Source organism: Amblyraja radiata, chromosome 14 (genome assembly GCF_010909765.2).
Source record: "Amblyraja radiata isolate CabotCenter1 chromosome 14, sAmbRad1.1.pri, whole genome shotgun sequence".
NCBI classification, from domain to species: domain Eukaryota; kingdom Metazoa; phylum Chordata; class Chondrichthyes; order Rajiformes; family Rajidae; genus Amblyraja; species Amblyraja radiata.
The window spans coordinates 26077163-26098159 of record NC_045969.1 but is presented as its reverse complement, the minus strand read 5'-3'; the positions used below and the strand labels follow the sequence as shown (position 1 = coordinate 26098159).

General features: G+C 42.6%; 1 protein-coding gene across 1 annotated transcript in view; it reads right to left on the bottom strand.

The window, feature by feature from the left end:
* Positions 1–20601, bottom strand: part of tsc22d1 (TSC22 domain family member 1) — a 180807-nt gene extending 160206 nt beyond the window's left edge. Inside the window, exon 1 of the mRNA XM_033032883.1 lies at positions 17321–20601. Coding sequence (XP_032888774.1) covers positions 17321–19956 — 2636 coding nt within the window. The 5' untranslated portion in view covers positions 19957–20601. The remainder of the gene's footprint in view (positions 1–17320) is intronic.
* Between the last annotated feature and the right edge of the window lie 396 nt (positions 20602–20997).

Below are 20997 nucleotides of genomic sequence, written 5' to 3'. Positions count from 1 at the left end.
AGGGTGATGGAGGCAGAATTAATAGTTGCATTCAAATGGAGATAAGTATGTGAAAGAAAATAAAATGCATGTCTTCAAGGACAAAATGGGATAAGCTTTAATATACTTCAGAGGGTCAACGGACTCAAAGGGCTTATCAAGAGTCAATGGAATTAATGATTTGGATGAAGGCTTTGTGGCCAAGTTTGCGGATGGTGGAAGGGCAGGTCATGCAGACAAAGCAGGGACTCTGCAGAAGGACTTGGACAGATTGGGAGAGTGGGCAGAGAAGTAGCAGATGGAATATAGTGCAGCAAACAGTGCAGTCATGCATTTTGGTAGTAGGAATAAAGACTATTTTCTAAATGGGGAGAGAATCCAGAAATTGGAGGTGCAAAGGGACTTGGGAGTGTTGGTGCAGGATTCCCTAAAAGTTAATCTGCAAGTCAAGTCGGTAGTAAAGAAGGCAAACGCAATGCTAGCATTTATTTCAAGCGGGCGAGAATACAAGAACAGGGATGTAATGCTGAGCCACTGTAAGGCACTGGTCAGACCATATTTCGAGCAATGAGCAATTTTGGGCACCATATCTGAGGAAGTCTGTGCTGGCCCTCGTGAGGGTCCAAAGGGGTTTACAAGAATCATCCCAGGAATGAGTGGGTTAACATATGATGAGTATTGGACGCCACTGGGCCTGTACTCGTTGGAGTTTAGAAGAATGAGGGGGGCTCTCATTGAAATGTATCGAATAGTGAAAGGCTTGGATAGAGTGAATGTGAAGAGGATGTTTCCACTAGTGGGAGTGTCTGGGACTCGAGGTCATGCCTCAGAATTAAAGGACGTTCCTTTAGGAAGGAGATGAGGAGGAATTTATTTAGTCAGAGAGTGGTGATTATGTGGAATTCTTTACCCCAGAAGGCTGGAGGCGAAGTCAATGGATATTTTTAAAGCAGAGATAGGATACAGTGTATTCAGAAAGTATTCAGACCCCTTCACTTTTTCCACAATTTGTTACGTTACAGCCTTTTTCAAAAATGCATTAAATTTTATTTTATTTTATTTTTAAATCATCAATCTACACACAATACCCCATAATAATTAAAAAAAGCGAAAACAGGCGTTTAGAAATTTTTGCAAAGTAATTAAAAAGAAATAACTGAAATATCACATTTACATATGTATTCAGACCCTTTACTCAGTACTTTGTTGAGGCACCTTTGGTAGCGATCACAGCCTCAAGTCTTCTTGGGTTTGAAGCTACAAGCTTGGCACACCTGTATTTGGGTAATTTCTCCCATTCTTCTCTGCAGATCCTCTCAAGGTCTGTCAGGTTGGACGGGGAGTGTCAATGCACAGCTTTTTTCAGGCCTCTCCAGAGATGTTCGATCGGGTTCAAATCCTCAGACTGGGGCGGAGGTTCACCTTCCAACAGGACAACGGCCCTAAGCACACAGCCAAGGCAACGCAGGAATGGCTTCGTGACAAGTCTGTGCCTTGGCTGTGTGCTTAGGGCCGTTGTCCTGTTGGAAGGTGAACCTCCGCCCCAGTCTGAGGTCCAGAACACTCTGGAGTAGGTTTTCATCAAGGATCTTTCTGTACTTTGCTCCGTTCATCTTTCCCTCGATCCCGACTAGTCTCCCAGTTCCTGCCGCTGAAAAACATCCCCACAGCATTATGCTGCCACCACCATGCTTCACCATAGGTATGGTATTGGCCAGGTGATGAGTGGTGCCTGGTTTCCTCCAGGCGTGACGCTTGGCATTCAGGCCAAAGAGTTCAATCTTGGTTTCATCAGACCAGAAAATCTGGCCCCTCTGCCATAAAGGCCTGATTGGTGGAGTGCTGAGTGGTGGATATAGTTGTCCTTCTGGAAAGTTCTCCCATCCCCACAAAGGAACTCTGGAGTTCTGTCAGAGTGACCATCGGGTTCTTGGTCGCCTTCCTGACCAAGGCCCTTCTCCCCCGATTGCTCAGTTTGGCCAAAAGTTTGGCCAGTTAGTCCTGGTGGAACCAGGATGCATCCGAGCTCAATTTTGAGTGTCACAGCAAAAAAGGGACTGAATACATGTAAATGCGATATTTCAGTTATTTATATTTAATTACTTTGCAAAAATTTCTAAACACCTGTTTTCGCTTCTTCATTCTGGCGTATTGTGTGTAGATTGATGATTAAAAAAATGAATTTAATCCATTTTAAAATAAGGCTGTAACGTAACAAAATGTGGAAAAAGTGATGGGGTCTGAATACTTTCTGAATGCACTGTAGATTCTTCATTGGTGTGGGTGTCAGGGGTTATGGGGAGAAGGCAGGAGAATGGGGTTAGGAGGGATCCTAATTCTGCTCCTATCACTTATGACCTTATGAAATGATTGCTTGCCAATTTCATAGATCGACTCTTATGAAATTGACAAGCAATGTTGTACAGCACAGACACAGGGTTTTTGGCCCATTATGTCCATACCAACCAAGTTAGTCCCATCTGCCTGCATTTGGCGCATTGCCCTCTACACCCATCCTACAATACAATACAGTTTATTTGTCACATTGCACATAAAGTGCAAGTGAAAATATACCCATATATCTGTCCAAAGCACAAACTACTGGAATAACTCAACAGGCCAAGCAGCATTTGTGGAGGGAACAGAGGCAACATTTGAGATCAGGACCCTTTTTCAGACTTTACTATTTACTAATATCACAGGCTTTAACAGTTTCTATTCGATCTTACTCTGCCAAAATACCATTTAAATAGTGCAACAAATATTTCAGCAATTTATTATCCTCACCAAAAAAAAATTTGGCACAGACAATGTGGGCCAAAGGGCCTGCTCCTGTGCTGTACTTTATGTCCATTGCTTTAAATAGTATTCATCCAAATTAAAATTACTCAAGTTAAAAAGTGCGTAAAGAGTCATTCAAGTTCCAAAAATGTTTAGTTAATTGATCTTTGAAGCTCCACTTAAGTTTACATATTTTCATTTCAAGTCTAATTTCCCATTAACAACCACGAGGTAATGTAGAAAACAATATGAAGCTAATTATCTTCATGAAGAAAGCTAGAGGAAATAGAAGCAATTACTAAAATGTCTTGTACATTTAATTCTTTGTAGTATTTACTTACTTTAAAACATTTCAGAGAAGTTGACAACATATTCGCAGTCTATGCACGATGCATGATAGATACAACAGGCAGAAAGACAACACAGTAATAGCATCCTGGAGTGAAATGTGCTTTTAAATAGCGTCTTAACATATCCCAAATAAGTCAAAAGATCCTAAATTCTGAAGGTTAGGCAGGCGAATGTTAAGAGTTGTTTCCATTAACTTTCCTAGAACAAGAGGTTATGGGCTTTGGATATGGTTTTGGCCACTTTATCAGCTTACAAACTGAAGGGCTGACAAACAGTGTGAAACATCTTATACGTTATTTTATTAGTTCTGATTAAAGAATAAGTGCGGTCCAAAATACCAGGAGAAATACAATTATTTTTATATATTTTTAAAATATAAATAGTTTTAGGTGATCATTTTTTGCCATTCTAATCCACGCAGAGAAGACCTTGATCTGATGCATCATTCTAAACACAGCAACATACACAATAAAGGCAATGCAGTGAAGTTCAGTCTAAATGATGTGCCAAGTCGTGATGCACTGCATGATCCAAAATACATACTAGTTGTTAAATATTAAGCTGGCATGAATCACACAAGGATTTCTACAGGGAAGGGCACAAGAAAGGCAAAGAGCATGAATTTTCTTTCCAACCTCCCCGATAAGTGTAGGCCCGATATAGCGAATAGGCCCATGCCTTACACAAGTGCTATTTGCAGACATTAAAACTCACCAGAGCTTCTCCACAGATGAGCTACAGATTCCAGAAATAACACTAATACTTTGCATTATTGATAACCAACTGAAATTATCTTTGAGGAGTCAGGTTTAATTTGTTTTTCATTTTACAGACAGTACCCTCCATAATGTTTGGGACAAAGGCCCAACATTTATTTATTTGCCTCTGTACTCCACAATTTGAGATTTGTAATAGAAAAAAAATCACATGTGGTCAAAGTGCACATTGTCAGATTTTATTAAAGGCCATTTTTATACATTTTGGTTTCGCCATGTAGAAATTATAGCTATGTTTATATATAGTCCCATCCTGTCGTCGTCTCCCCCCTAATTTCAGGGCACCATAATGTTTGGGACAAATGGCTTCACAGGCGTTTGTAATTGCTCAGGTATGTTCAATTGCCTCCTTAATTCAGGTATAAGAGAGCTCTCAGCACCTAGTCTTTCCTCCAGTCTTTCCATCACCTTTGGAAAGTTTTATTGGTGTTTATCAACACGAGGATCAAGGTTGTGCGAATGAAAGTCAAAGCAGCCATTATGAGACAGAGAAACAAGAATAAAACTGTTAGAGACATCAGACAAAACCTTAGGCTTACCAAAATCAACTGTTTGGAACATCATTAAGAAAAAAGAGAGCACTGGTGAGCTTACCAATCGCAAAGGGACTGGCAGGCCAAGGAAGACCTCCACAGCTGATGACAGGAATTCTCTCTATAATAAAGAAAAATCCCCAATCACCTGTCCGACAGATCAGAAACACTCTTCACGAGTCAGGTGTGGATTTGTCAATGACCACTGTCCACAGAAGACGTAATGAACAGAAATACAGAGGCTACACTGCAAGCTGCGAAAATAGGATGGCCAAATTACAATTTGCCAAGAAGTACTTAAAAGAGCAATCACAGTTCTGGAAAAAGGTCTTGTGGACAGATGAGACGAAGATTAACTTACATCAGAGTGATGGCAAGAGCAAAGTATGGAGGAGAGAAGGAACTGCCCAAGATCATCCAGGCCTGGTAGAGCATCACAAGAGAAGACACCCAGCAACTGGTGATGTCTACGAATCGCAGACTTCAAGCAGTCATTGCATGCAAAGGATATGCAACAAAATACTAAACATAACTACTTTCATTTACATGATATTGCTGTGTCCGAAACATTATGGTGCCCTAAAATGGGGGGACTGTATAAACACTGCTGTAATTTCTACATGGTGAAACCAAAATGTATAAAAATGGCCTTTATTACAATCTGACAATGTGCACTGTAACCACATTACAAACCTCCATTGCCTTCTGAGGCAGAGAATTCCACAAATTCACAACTCTTTGTGAAAACGTTTTTCCTCGTCTCAGTTCTAAATGGCCTACCCCTTATTCTTAAACTGTGGCCCCTGGTTCTGGACTCCCCCAACATCGGGAACATGTTTCCTGCATCTAACGTGTCCAATCCCTTAATAATTTTATATGGTTCTATAAGATCCCCTCACATCCTTCTAAATTCCAGTGAATACAAGCCCAGTCACTCCATTCTTTCATTATATGACAGTCCCGCCATCCCGGCTTATAGAGCTTATGTTTTGAAATGCTCTAGAACATTCACTGGCAAATCTATAGGTCATTAAATTAGTTAAAACATCTTATCTGCTAACTGGTGCTGAAGTGCTTCTCATTTAAAATAAACTGCAATAAAATGATTTGTAAAGGGCATCATTTACAAATATTATTCATTTTATAGTCGTTCTATGGTCTACGATTACATACAGACATAAAACATCTCAAAACCCATCCCTCAACTGCAAGTTTCAAGTCAGAGGAGTGAGGGAATACCATCTACTTGCATGGATGAGTACAGCTTTAACAACAATCAAGCAGCTCAAGATATAGGACATGGGTCAAGAAGCTCCACATCATATCGGGCATAGCCACCTACTTGATCAGCACATCATCTACAACCATTCACACACTCCACTACCAATGCACAGTAGCACCAATTTATACTATCTACAGGATGCAGCAACTTTCCCAGACTTCTTAGACAACACCTACCACCTCTATCAAATAAAAGGAGGCAGCAAAGTATGAGAACACCATCACCTGGAAATTGCCCTCCTAGCCATGCATTATCCCGACTTGGAAATATACCGTCATTTCCTTCTAACAGTGTTGTGGATATACCCACACCAAGGACTGTAATTAATGCTGGCCCAGCCTTTGAAGCCCACATCCCTTGAATGAATAAAGAAGTACTATTACTTTTAAAACGCAAAGTTAGTTGTGTTTAGAGAATGAAGCATCATTTGCAATAGTTAACAATTTGCACAGTGGAAGTATAGCGACTTTCTTTTATTTAGAATTGGTCAAATTTAGCAAGAAAATAAACAACATTAAGGCTGGAGATAAGTTCAAGGAACAAAATTAGGCCATTCGGCCTCTCAAGTCTACTCCGCCATTCAATCATGGCTGATCGATCTTTCCCTCTCAACGCCATTCTCCTGCCTTCTCCCCATAACGCCTGACATCCGTACTAATCAAGAATCTTCATAGTTTGTACAATTATCTTCATTTTGACTGATAGGAATACACATCTAAACATGGCTTGTACCTAAATACATAAACTCTAATGCTTATTTAAAAAGCAAGGAAGCTCCCCTGGTGCATTGACTAACACTATCCCTCACCCAACAATACAATGAGTGAGAAGATATACAAATTCATTAAAATCAGTGATACGTGTTAATAAGGGTAGGAAAAAAGGGGTTCATTTCTGTAATGGTGTTTAATACAATGAAAGGATTTGATAAAGTAACAGACGATGGATTAGCAGATTTCCATTTGGATATGACCACAGGTAAAAATCAATGCAAAATAATGACCGCTGTTGAATTTAGAAGAAAATACTTTACACAACAAATGATAATATGGAACTCACTATCACATGATGTATTTAATAGAAACCTAAAAAGAAACAAAAGGATGCATTGAAGGAAAGGAAGACTTGTCCCTTGAGTATAAACACATGAACTAGGGAAGCTGAATGGCTTACCAGAGTGCTGTAAACAAAATATAAAAAGTAAAACTAAATGCAAGCTTCAATTTTCACAGGGAAAATAAATGAAATTTTCAGCAGCCAAGTACACCAATCTCCACTAAAACTACACAAAATCGTTATCAATAAGATCATTGAAACAACATGGCTAAGGCACCAGATTACCAAACATTAAAACGCATCTCTTTGCCTTGCACATAACAAAACAGATTTCTTAGAGAAAGTATATAAATAAAAACTACAAACTGCTAAAGAAAACACATTAAAGATCAGGTTTTAGCTTACAGTTTCTTGTCTACCTTTAGCTTACAGTTGTTAGCCAACATTAGTCCAATGTAAATTTAACTGCCCGTTTCACCATCAATGCTGTTACTGCCAAACTTGGAACAATAAGTAATTTTTGAGTTTTATGACAAATAAAAACTATATATCTATAAAAATGTGTCAAATTAGAGGGCAAATATACTTGTGGAGTTGTGCAAGCTTGTAGGATGCTTAAGCTTTACGGTCCATGAACAACGGCTTGTTTTATGCAGCAGTGGTAAAAGGTGCATTATCAAACAAAAAATTAAACAAAAAGGTAGTGTAGATCAGAAAAGTTTCAAGTATTAGGGTCTTAAAAGGAAGAAAGAGAAGTGAAGAGCCCAGATGGTTTAAATAAATTCTAGAGATAGTGGGCTTGACATACAGATATGAATAAAGTTTGACAGCAATTGGGCTTGAGTTATACAGAGAGACTGGATACGCCTTGGAGCATAGGAGGCTGAGGGATGACCTTGTTGAGGTGTACAAGATCATGATGGACGGATAAAGTGAACACTCACAGTCATTTCCACGGGGTAAAGGATTCTAATTACAGGGCTCCCACTTAACTTTTTTTCCCTGTTGCCAGCCAGGCAACCTTGGCAGCTTTTTAGGTTGCCAAATTACAGTTTAGGTGGTCATTTAAGACGGCTTGCATGACGCATGCGATAATGTGCTCGGACGAAGTGCATAGTTACCAGTCGGAATTATGGTCAATGAAGCATTCACATATTATTTCTGCTTCAAATAAAGTCGCAAACTAAACATATTCACCAGTCAAGACATGATATATACCACAATGACATGCAGCAAAATTACAATACAGTATCTCATCTCTTTTTACACGTTGCAATGAAGAAGAAAGGAAGAAGCGGAGACAGTGGGCTGAGGGAGACCTGGGCAGTGGAGGAGATGGCGGGTCTACCTGAAATTGGAGGTCAATGTTCATACTGCTGGGGTGTAAACTGCCCAAGTGAAATATGAGGTGCTGCTCCCCCCCCCCCCCCCCCCCGCACCCTCACATCAGTCAGAAGAAGGTTCTCGACCCGAAATGTCGCCTATTTCCTTCGCTCCATAGATGCTGCCTCACCTGCTGAGTTTCTACATTTTTGTCTACCCATTCACACAAGTTCTGTTATCCCACTTTCCTCACCCACTCCCTGCACATTAGGGGCAATTTTACAGAGACAAGTTAACCTACAAAGCCAATGCGTCTTTGGGATGTGGGAGAAAACCCACATGCTTGCAGGGAGAATGTGCAAATTCAACACACAGTGACCGAGAACAGGATCAAACAGATCTCTGGCGTGTGAGGCAGCAAGTCCACCAGCTGTGCCACTAAATTTTATTTTCCAACACACAAAAAATTATACGTTGATAACTTTGGTTACTAAAAAAAGGAAACCATCCATGGGTGCTGTCTGTATGGAGTTTTGTTTTCTCGTTTATAACATTGTTTACAGAGTACTATGTTCTAACTGGGACGTGAGAGAATAAAACACTCTTGACTTACGTCGCTAGTGTGTGGGATAGAACTAGTGTACGTGTGATCGGTGGTCGGCATGGACTCGGTGGGCCGAAGGGCCTGTTTCCACGCTGTATCTTTAAATTAAACTAAAAACACTAAAACCAGAGGAAATCTAAAGAAGGGACTCTACCCGAAACATCACCCAATTTCTTCTATCCAGAGATGCTGGCTGCTCCATGGAGTTCCCCCGCACAATTAAAGCATGGAATAGTCTTCACCCTACCATAGGTGCCCTACCAGACACAACTAAATTTAAGGTAGCTCTTTTTTCCAAAGAACCCTTTTTTGCTTAAGTCCAAGTCAAGAGAGTTTTATTGTCATGTGTCCCAGATAGGACAATGAAATTCTTGCTTGCTGCAGCACAACAGAAAATGTAAACATAATACAGAACAGGAGATAAAGGTTCAGTGTGTCTATATACCATAGATATATACACACTGCATATAATATATATACACAATAAATAAACAGATAAAATGCAATAGGCTGTTATTTTTCAGAGTTTGGAGTTTGGTGGTGGTGGGACCACTCCAGTTTAAATTCCATTTCGAACATTTTTGGACCAGAAAACCAAGAAGCAAGAGTTACTCCAGGGAATTACTCCAGCTCCAGGGAGTGATTCTGCATTGGTTTTCAGCGGTCGTGGTGAGGCGGCGACCCGACAGCAATGGCGGCCAGATCTCCCACAATGCAAAGGGAGGGAGAAAGTGGCAAAGCCGACCAGTTGCCATGGCAGTGCACATGTGCAGGGCGGCACATGCGCAGAACCACGGCTGATGATGTGCTGGCCGTGGTTGTGCGCATGTGCAGGGGGAGGATGTGCAGGCCGTGGCAGTGCGCATGTATAAGGCGGCCTGTCGTGCCGGCGGATGAGGAGCGAGCAGAGAGCCAGACACGTATGGCGGGCGCAGACGGAGAGAGACAGAGAGATAGAGAGTTGACCCGCTCAGAATTAAACAATACAATACAATACCGTTTATTTGTCATTTGAACCTCACATGAAGTTCAAACAAAATTTGGTTTCTGCAGTCATACAAGAAAAGAACCAAGACACACACCAACACAATTTACACAAACATCCATCATAGTGAATCTCCTCCTCACTGTGATGGAAGGCAGTCTTGTCTCTCCCCTGCTCTCCATTCCTCTCCCGAAGTCAACGTCAAAGCCCCCGGCAGGCGCTAGCAAGTCCCACGGCCACTTAAAGCCGCGCCGGGCTATGTCCCGGGTGCTTACCAAACCGGGCACAATGGCATGGCTTTTAGGTTTACCAGCGGGACTGTAGGTTGCCATTGGCACCCGGGCAACCGCTAATTTCGAGCCCTGCTAAATCGAGAGGCCATAGGCACAAGGTGAGAAGGGAGTTTAACATGGACCTCAGGAGCATTTATTCATTCCCTCAGTGGGTTGCCCTATTTAGAATAAGCAGCCAAAGTAACAGAAGCAGATAAAATTACAGCTTTTTGAAAAGACATTTGGACACATAAATGGATAGGAAATGGAGACAAACAAAGAATCAAAATTAGAGCAAAATGGGTTTGAAGGGTGTTGAAGCTGGAGAACATTGCAGAGTTAATGTAAAATGGCTGAATTATTAACAAAGAATTTTTAAAATCTAAGTTTTACCTAACTGGTAGCCGATACAAGTCATCAAGCATAGAGGTATGCAAGCTAGGAGATAGAGTTATGGATAACTTCATTTACAGAGGATCGCACAGGAATGGCTGGTAAGGAGTTCACATCATAAATGTCAACTGTTGAAATGTAGGCAGCTCAGTTGAGGCAAGCAGACAAATATTGTCTTATTCGCACCTTGGGATAAATATATAATCGCAAAGATTGCAAACAGACAGGTTCAGCTTCAAACCATGGCCAGGAAGATGGACCAGATTAAAACATGATGAGATTGCAGTAGTTACATTACAAAGACATCACCATTTTCAAAAGCTGAAAAAAGAAAATCAAAGTAGTGGGACTGGGGCAGTATTAGGTCTCGCGTATACACAGCCAATGATGTTGATGAACAGAAGGCATGTATAAAAAAAAAAGTGTGTTATTGTTAAAGTGTCTGTTCAGTTGCCCTAATGTGGTTAATGGGACAACTATTAGATATAAACCTCTGATAATGGCACTTGCTATTTTAAGAGACAAACTGACAAACTTAATTATCAAACTCACTAACAGTGGAAGTAATGCAGAATTGTTGGAGTAATATGCTTCAAATATACAAATTATAATAGGAGGAAAAAGCAGTCAGACTTGATGCTTAGTTGGGCTGATTTGAACCAGTGTGGCAAAAATTGATCAATAAGCAATTGCAATGCCTTGGTTAAAAGAAGCAACATAGGTCATTTCTAACATTGAACAACATTTAATGCACAAGGAAGAAATCAAATAAGAATAGAATCAGGATTGGATGTGATCCATCTAGTTTGTTCATGTTAACAACTTAATTCATGAGAAACTGTTTGAGTTCAGTACACAAAGAAAAATATAGAAAAGTGAAAAATACAAAATAAATATCTTCATTCAGTGAACATGTTAAGAAGATATTGGCTGCATATACACAGAATAAAATGAAATCAAACAGAGACTGTAAGTACATTCTATTATTTCTCAGCATAGAAACGGAATTTGGAACTGAAAACAAAGAAAGAGAGATGGCTGGTGAAGCAGAATTTCAGTTGCAAATTTTTCTCCTTAGAGAAACAAGGAAGAGATTTGAAGAGGTTTAGATGGCAAAGAGAAAGCGGTATGATACATAGATTGGTTGGTATCTGGGGTGCCAAAGAACCAATGCAGATAAAGAGAAAATGCTTTAACTGAGGGTTATGAGAAGTTGGAATGTATTAGCTAAACTGGTTGCTAAACCAAATTTAATAGTAACTTTGAAAAAAGGGTATAAATAATTTAATGGGAAATAATTCTAACCATATGGGGAAAATATATGCATATTTTATATTGCCTTTCACGATCTCAGAACATCTTAAAGAATTGCAACCTATTAAGCACTTTAATAGCTATTATGCAGGAAACAGCAACGAACCTGCACAAATACACTCCCCAAACAGTCATCTTAATGACCAGGCATTGCTTTAATCATTTTATCTGGTATCCTGGTCTTTATCCTTCAGTGATTATTTGCCTGCCTTTCTTCAAAATAGTGCTATGTATCTTTATTGTCCACCTGAGCCATAAACTAGATCCTCAGTGTTACTTCTTGACTGAGAAGTAACACCTCCCACAGTGCAGCACAACTTAGTGGAGTGCCAGTCAAGACTCTTGTACTCAAGTCTCTGGAGAAGGGCTTGAACCCACACCACCTTATTTATACAAGTGTGCTGTCAACTGAATGGAAATAATTGAATAGCTCTTTCAGAGAGGGTATGGACATAATAGTCCGAATGCCCACTACCTATTCAAATCATTCTATGATTAAATGTGTGAACCAGTTGCTCTTTAATCTTTCCAATTGCTTTATTCCTGAGTTTATTCTTAGAGCATTCAACAGCATGCAGCAGATCCCATTTCAATTTATTTCTAATCTTTTCTATTAAAATTTTGTTTAATTATTCTTAAAAACTGTAATTACTTAATTCTGCTGGAGAAATTATAGGTGATGTTGATGGAGAAAGATGATAGGAGAAAGATGTGTAAGAGAAAAATACCACAGTATTAGGCATCTTAATCTTGCAGTTTCACAATATACTAGTAGATTTTAAACATTATTTTGACAGTTAATATCAGTGCAGATCTAGGTAAAATCAAACATTTTACACTTCACCAATATTAAGATTTTGGAGACCTAGTATGTTTGCATGCTGCCAACGTACAACACCCCCAAACCTTTAGTTGGCCACGCTGCAACCACAATATTCCATGCTACTTTCCAAATGAGTGGGACTACATTAGCCTACTTCCAAACATAACCAAAGAGCCTCTTTCAATTATTTTTCTTCATGCCACTAACACCTGCATCCATCCATCCTTTGTTATTTTTAATTCAAAGCCTCACAAATAATTAGTTCTGGCCCCCATGTACACACTGTAGTTCAGTATCATCCAAGCCAAGGCATCAGATTCCATTTGTAGATACCAGGCACGTGTCGTGAGTAATTACTCAGGGTAGGCAGTCAGTCGGCTTAAAAAAAAATGCGCAGATTGTTCTCCTCTCCGTAAAAAGAAGAAGAAAAATAAAGAAAGTAACAATTCAATTTGCCCAAGGCTTCCAAATCTCCTTCATTCTGAATGGGTGGGGGGTGGAGGGTGACGGCAGGTGGAGAGATGGTGTGAAAAGCGGGAGCACACTGGGACAAGTTGAATCAGTTGTGATCTTATTGAATGACAATACTAGTTCAAGGAACCAATTGGGGGGAGAGTTCCTTTCACAGCGTGTGGTGAGTCTGGCCAGGGGTAAAGTTGCGGGGAGGGCTTGAGCGTTAAGAAGGAGGGGGTCGGTGATCATGCCAGCAACTCACTCATCGCTGCCGCAGCGCTCCGGGCGCGGAGCCACAGCACTGTGGCCAGGGAGGGAAGTAGCTTGGGTGGCTGCGAGCGGCCGCCGGACCTCAGTGCCTTCTGCCAGCCCGCTCACCTCTGGCAGTGCTCTCCGTCTGAACAGTGAGGGGACCAGCTCAAGAGCAAAGATCATAGAGCGGAGCGGGTCAGTGGGCGATGGATAACAGGACAGCGGGCAGTGGAGCTTACTCCTGTGTCAGCGCGAACAAGGGACCAATTGAGGTTACTCGCACTGACACATGGAGTAAGCTCCACCGCCCGCTGTCCTGTTATCGATTGCCCGCTGACCCGCTCTTGAGCTGGTTACTCTGGCATGATCCCCGACCCTCTCCTTCTCAACGCTCCTGCCCTCCTGCAACTTTACCGCTGGCCAGACTCCCCACACGCTGTGAAAGGAACTCTACCCCCCCCCCCCCAGCAGCGCCGTCCTTTTACAGCCGCTTCCCACTTTACAGCCGCCTGCACTGCGCATGCGCAGTACACAGTCCACGCTGCAAAGGCAGAATTTCAGCTGCCTTCAGCTCTGCTTGAAATTGACGGCTTGAAGCAGCGTCCACGGCACGTGGGCTGCACACACTTTCCCGTATTACATGTACTGCGCATGAAAGGCACGGAGAATTATGCCTACCTAAGAGATCGATCTCCTAGGTAGGCATAATTCTCCCGTGCCTTTACTATTTATATTATATTTAATAATTATCATTTTATAATTTTAGTCGGGGTAGGCAGTGCCTACCTTGTCTACCCTGATGGCACGTGCCTGGTAAATACATATAATCAGCTCTGCCCCTCCAACCTTCAAATGTAAACCCTTTAATTTTGTATACTACCTCAGAGCAGGGAAATTGTGGTTTTATTTCCCATCTGATGTTCCAACTTGAACAACACCTTCACAACTTATTAGAGGTATCAGATAGATCCACATCAGTAGATATCATAAATGATTGGAAGCAAAAGGCTGGTCGGATCAAATGCTTTCTCATACATCACAATTATATGTGGAGACCTGACAGAAATTTTCTTCCCAAACATTAAAGTGGTTTTACTTCCCCAAACTATTGTTTGAATCCCCCCTAAAAAAAGCCAAGACACATGCTTTTGATGGTTCCAAAGACAAAATGCTTTAACATGCCTATTTCCCTTCTCTAAAGCCTGTTAAAATCCTAGTAGAATCAGCCGGAAAAATATTATTTTCATCATGAACATCTGGAAGATTTATTTTGAAAGGTTCTGCTCAAAACAAGCAGCATATTTGCAATGTGGTTGTAACAGGTGAAACATTTTGATAAAGCTTACTAGAGATTATCAAGAAATATAACACCTATTTGGTGAGCAGTGCTATTTCAAACACACTCCTGCATTTTATTTTATCAATGACTTGAGAAATAGCTTTTCATCTCTGAACTGCCAACTCCTTTTTGAGAATCTAACCCGTTATTGAACAATCTAGTCAACTGCATATCTACCACCTCAAGCTCAGCTAAATTTATATGAAGTCATCTTTCTTTCTTCTAAACTCAAGAGACCATAGGTCCATTCTTAATCTCTCCATACACAAAGTCACCATACCAAGAAGAAAACCTTCAGTCTGAAGAAGGATTTCAGCCCTAAACGTTGCCCATTTCCTTCGCTCCATAGATGCTGCCTCGCCCGCTGAGTTTCTTCAGCATTTTTGTCTACCATTCCAAGAATCAATTGCCTATCACGATATAGGCAGAGTTTAGGATCAGCACAGTTTTATGGAGGCTACAAGATAGCAAGTGAACTGTGAATTGTTTTTTACAGAATTAATATTCATCAATAATAGTTTATGCAGATAGGATAAAGTAGGAGTGAAGTTGAATTGGGGAAGACCGGTGAGCTGAAAAAGAAAATAGTCAGAAACTCAGCTGTCAAAAATACCACCAAGACAGCGAGAACTGGCTCAACTTCAGATAATTATCTTGGACTTGAACCAAAGCCAGGAAGTGGATATTTTTGTTCACTGGATCAAAGCACAAATTGATATGTTGATGAGAGAATTGAAATTTCTTGACCATTAAGATTGGCTGGCTAAAGATGGCTCGCAGATATCGCTGTTGAAGTATGTAAACTTGACATATTGCATCACAGCAGAGAGGACTTAAGTACACTTTCAAGGAACTTCATCAGTTAAATCAAAATAAGAAGAGCAAAAATAATCCTAATCAGAATCTTAATCACCTAGTCTGAAGAAGGATCGTGATCCAAAACATTATCTATCCATGTTCTCCAGATATGCTGCCTGACCTGCTGAGTTACTCCAGTGCTGTGTGTCCTTTTGTGCATTAACCAGCATCTGCAGTTCTTTGTTTCTGCATCCTAAATCTGAAACGCCAATCTCTTCTGTGAAATGATTTGTGCCCTATCAAATCTTTCCTCCGCCCACCAGGCTTCCTGTCGTTTTCCAATGTTTAGGTGAATAGGCAGCATATATACGGTTGCATCTTAATACACTGGAATGCTTTTCAGCAGCAATATATAAATACAAATGGGAGATCAAACCACTGTTATGCTCCTGCTGTTCCTACCCAATAACATCATTGAATTGTTAAGATGTGAAAATACATTATGCAAGTTTAACTGGAGATCAGTTTATCTTGCTTCAATCCCATGACCACATTATATAAACCAATGAAAAGACACATTGACTTACAAGTATATCCTTATGTCCTGAAGTCTACTTGCAGTTTCTTTCACGATAGAATCTTACAGTTTCACACACTTAAACTGGACGTATTACGTGCCCAGATTCGAAATGCAGATTTGTTTTAGAAAAATCAAATGAAAAAATATTCTATATGCAAGTAAAATCGCATTTCCATCTCATATTAAGCATGCTTTGACTGAAAACTACTAGTCTTTCAGGAAAAAATTACATTTAATTTAATTTTCAATTCAAGTGAAAAATTGATAAATAATTTTAGAAAAATTATAGGCATTTTTAACCAGGACAGAAAATGGACAGAAAATTGTAATTCATAAAAACAATGGTGCAAAATAAAATAAATTACACTCATATTCTAGCAGTATTCAGATCACACAATCTTTGACAGTCATCTTTTTTATCCAAATCCATCAACCATCTGTTAAGCATTTGTACAAACTTTGGCACAAGGCACCAGTTCTCCAACAGCTCCATGCCAATCATCAGTGAAAGGGAACCAAGCCCCCTGATCAGAGTGCGATAGCATTACACTATTCCAAAGTAATGTGGTTCAGGCAAGCCAAACACTGGGTGATTCAGTGCTCAGCTTATATTCTACATAGGTCACGTGACCCGAGCTATTTTGATAAGTATTGTATCTGCTAGATAACCCTTTCATTTTTAATCTCAATTTCAGTACCAGCATGTACCTAAAGTAAAAAACAAAAATAAATTAAAACCAGCTTCCTTTGACAAAGTTGTCAAATGAGTGAAAAGCACACGTGTAAAGGCCGAACCCTTCCATTGGGTTAGGCAGAATTATTTAGAAGTTTAATTATTCCAAGATAGGAATTTTTCAATTGTGTACAACGAGAAATCTCTCAGTGTAACCAGCAGGTATTCAGCTAATTTTCTCCCCTTTGCTATGCTGAACAATCAGCTGCAATGGGACTAAGTATCTGATAACCACAAGATCTGTACAATGGGAAACAAAATTACAAGCCTCACTTCTGGTTTAAACTTTTATGAATATAATTTAAAATACTTAAGCATTGACCGTCATGCAAATATTTTAGAGACTCATTCATTCTTTTGCAGTCTGTGAATGTTAAGATTCTCACCCATCTTTTCTCTGTTAACTGTCGCTTAATAAAAAAAATAATTAATCCAGAAAATCAAGAACAGTAATCTTCACCTATCAGTGTCCAGTCTGTAGTTCCAGTACCTCTGAAAAAAACATCTTAATAAAAATGTTTGAACTTTGTGTAAAGACATTAGTATCCAGAGCATGCCAACAGCAGCCACTATTCAAATAAAATACACAAAATTAATATATAAGACTTAGCAGGATCATATAATTACACCACAAGAGCTTACACTATTTTCTTTTCAATGAGTTGCAAGCAGCTGTGCTGAAACTACTCTTACCTGTCATCTTCACCATCCACAGGTTGCATGGACAGTGGCAAAGTCTTTAAAGGAAGCAACGATGCAGAAGCTGGTAAGTTGGCGCTGCTGGCAATTTCCTGGACCAGAGCATTGGCTGCACTCAGCATGGTTTCTCCAATAGCTACCTGATGTACATTCAGTACTAACTGGTCTGCAGGTAGGCTGGCATCCTTCACTGCTTTCAACAATGACTGGCCTGTAGCCGAGTACTGGGCAGAGCCTGGTGCCAATTTCCGCAGTCCTCCTTGTACCACAGGGAGGTTTGCATTTATTGGTATAGATGGTTGGCTACCATTCTGCACAGCAGAGGTCTGAGTGGTGGTTTGTTGTGGAACCGCACTTGCAGGTGCAGCAGGTATACTGGTGGATATATTTGACCCAACACTGGGAAGGTTGGCAGTAACAGTAGATGGTATAGAACTTATTCCGGTTATTTGTTGGTTGTTCACACTTTGAATAATATTCTCAACTCCTTGACTTTGAGGTTGTGTTAACAATTGTTGTATCTGTGCTGCTGTAGTTACTTGCTGCACATGCCCTGGAGCGCTGCCCTGCTGTTGTACCATTCCACCATGCAGAGGTTGTCCTACTTGTTGTACTGAGGAAGGTTGGGGATCACTTGCTTGCAAGCCAATCGACGCCGACTGGTTTATCGGTGGTGAACAAGACTGCTGTAACAATGAGATTGTACTCCCTTGTTGACCTGTTACCAGTTGCCCATTGGCAGAACCAGCAGGTGGCATCATTGCTGAAACATGTCCTACAGGTTGACTTGGTGCCAGTCCAGATTGCACTTGTGCTAATACAGATTGTGCTTGGCCTGATGGTGCTGCTGATCCAACTCCAGTACTCTGCTGCACAACCTGTGAAGGAGGCTGCATTTGAGAATGCTGCACATATTCTGTAATGACAGCACTTGCATTAGACGACATAACATGCTGTGTTGTTATCTGTGAAACTGGCTGTTGCTGAGGATACGACAGTTGCTGTGGCTGGCCTACAGCTGACAAGGTCTGTGAAGGTTGCTGCTGCTGCTGAGAATATGGTAACTGCTGTGGAATTGGGGCTTGTTGAACCCCAGTTACATTACAGACATTTGTTCTACCAGGAAGAGGAGCACTTAGCTTCTGCTGCGAATGCATAATATCTTGCGAATGCAACTGAATTTGCGTAAGCTGCGGCTGGGGAACACTTTGTGGCAAAGGACCACTGCTTCCAAGATCTAGCTGCTGGTTGCACAACGTTTGAAAAGCCTGTTGCTGAGGTCCAGATGCCAAACCTGGTTCTCCATTACCAGCATTCTCTACATAATAGCCTACTGCACTCAAAGTACTGCTCACCGAACTTCCTCCACTTGCGCTTTCCCGTTCCAGATTTGCATCAACGGCAGATTGCTTTACATTCTCCACTGTCCGGTTCATCGACATGCTTTCAACGAGAACCGTGGCATTATCCTTGTCATAAAACTCAGTACAAACCCATCGGCCCTTCTTGAATGGTTCAGTACTAGAATCCAGTTTCACAACTCTAAATCTAGAACTGCCAATTGCAGGCTGTTGGCTTCCTGCAGGCATTTGGCCTCCTGTTGCATTTGCAGAAGCTGCATTAGTAGAAGCCCCAATAACACTGGCCGTACCCCCAACAGTATTAGCATTGGAGCCACCAATGGTCCCAGCAACATTAATGTTTACATTACTATTAACATTGCTCACTCCACTTACATTTCTGGCGTTTCCATTGACTGGGGTGATGTTGGATGTCAACGGTGCAGAAGGCCCAACTAAGCTATTCGCTAATCCAGGCATAGGTGCGTTGATGTTACTTTTTTCAGTACTGGTTGTAACATTTGAAAAAGGCGTTATTCCTCCTGCCGAAGGAGGGATTCCAGCTGCGACACCGACCATCCCGGATCCTGATACCATCGCAGAGTGAAGATGGTGGTGGTGATGATGGTGATGAAGAGGGTGAGGGTGATGGAGGTGATGTGGATGGAGACCGTGGATGCTCCCATTGAACAAAGTTGTTTGGTGCTGAGGCAGGCGAGGCTGATTCGGAGACAAGGCGCTGGGGGTCTCTGCATCCCCGACGTTATTTAAAGTTTCCTCCGAGGAGCTCCGCTCCGGCTCGTAGTCGGTGGCCCGAGAGACGTCCAAGATCTCGGAGGAGGACAAGTCCTCGGTGTGAGATTCGTCCATGTCGTCGTAGCTCTCAGTGTCCTCGGCGATGCTGTTGTTGGAGCCGGCGTTATTCTGCGCGGGGGTCACGCTGGTAATCTGAAAGCCACTCTTTTTCTTCATCTGGGCCCCGGCCACGGACACCGACGGCGCAGGAGAGGGATGGAGGCTGAGGCTCTGCGGCGGATGCGGCGCGGACGGAGGCGGCACCGACCCGGGGTTGGGGGGGATGGGCCCGCCGCTGGGACTGGGGCCCTGTACAACAGCGGCCGAGCGCACACTGCCTGGCGGCATCTCGTCCGGGTGCGGGCGCCCGGCCGCGGCACCCATCAGGCCGCCGAGCGTGGCCGAGGAGGCGGCACCGGCCGCGCTGCTGCTCCGCCGAGGGTAGAGCGGCTGCGCCATCTTCCTGTCCGCCGCGCTTTCCGACTGCTGCATCATCGCATTTAAAATTAAAAAGAAACCCCCCTCCCTCCCCTTGACTCTCGCACCTCCCAGCCCAGCCGACTGCGGCAAACCAGCCCGCTCCGAGCGGGGGGCCCGCGGCTTTGAGCTGAGTCTGACCCACCTCCCGGGCGGCCGGCCGGCGTCTGCTAAACCCTCCCCCCCTCCTCCTCCTCCTCGCAAGTCAAAGGAGACGCCTCCTCCAACTCTCCTGCCGCCGGCTCATTTAAACGGGCCGCTGGGGGAGGAGAGGCGGGGTGGGTAGATGGTGGTGTTTCCGTCGGGTTGCAAAAGGATGCGACCGTTTGCCTTTTAGTCACAGGTAACGGTTCCAAGCCGGACACCCCCCACCCCTCCCGCTAACTCAAGCCCGGCGCTGGTTTGGCGGCGGCGGCGGCTGCTGCAACATCGCAGGCCTAAGTCCGGGTGCCCAGGAGGAGGAGGAGGGATTTGCTGGCCGTTTCACTGCATCATTCAAAACTAGTATGTGGGTGTGATGGGTGTAGTTGTGAGAGGGAGGGAGGGAGGGGTGCCACCGTTCTCCGGACCGGCGTGGCTAAAGGGCAAGTTGAGGGTACGCGGCTCCTTTCTCTATTATTTTCCACTCACAGTCTCTGTCACTGGAAAGCTGAGCAAGATGGCGACCGCGCACGCGCATTGCCGTACCCCCGCCCCGCGGACGAGGCAGACATAAAGCCGTCTGGAAAGCAGGCGGGGAAACCCGAGGCCTGGCGGAAAGAGCCGAGCCGAGCCGAGCGCGCCCCCCCCCCCGCCCCGCCGACCAAAGAAGCCACCGCTCAGTCCGCCGGACCTGATGGAAAGAGCCGAGCGCTAAGTTCCTCCCGAGCCTGACGGAAAAAGCCGAGAGGCAAACTTCAGGGTGCAGGCCGTGATTAGCCGAGCTGCTTCAGGGATGACTGTCGGAATTGTATTGATTAATTAATTCATTAAAATGATCGAACTCGGGAGAATTGCGTGTCTGCCGAGAAAGGAGAAATATGAGTTTCCCCTCATGATCTCAGGTCACCTAGAGGCGTC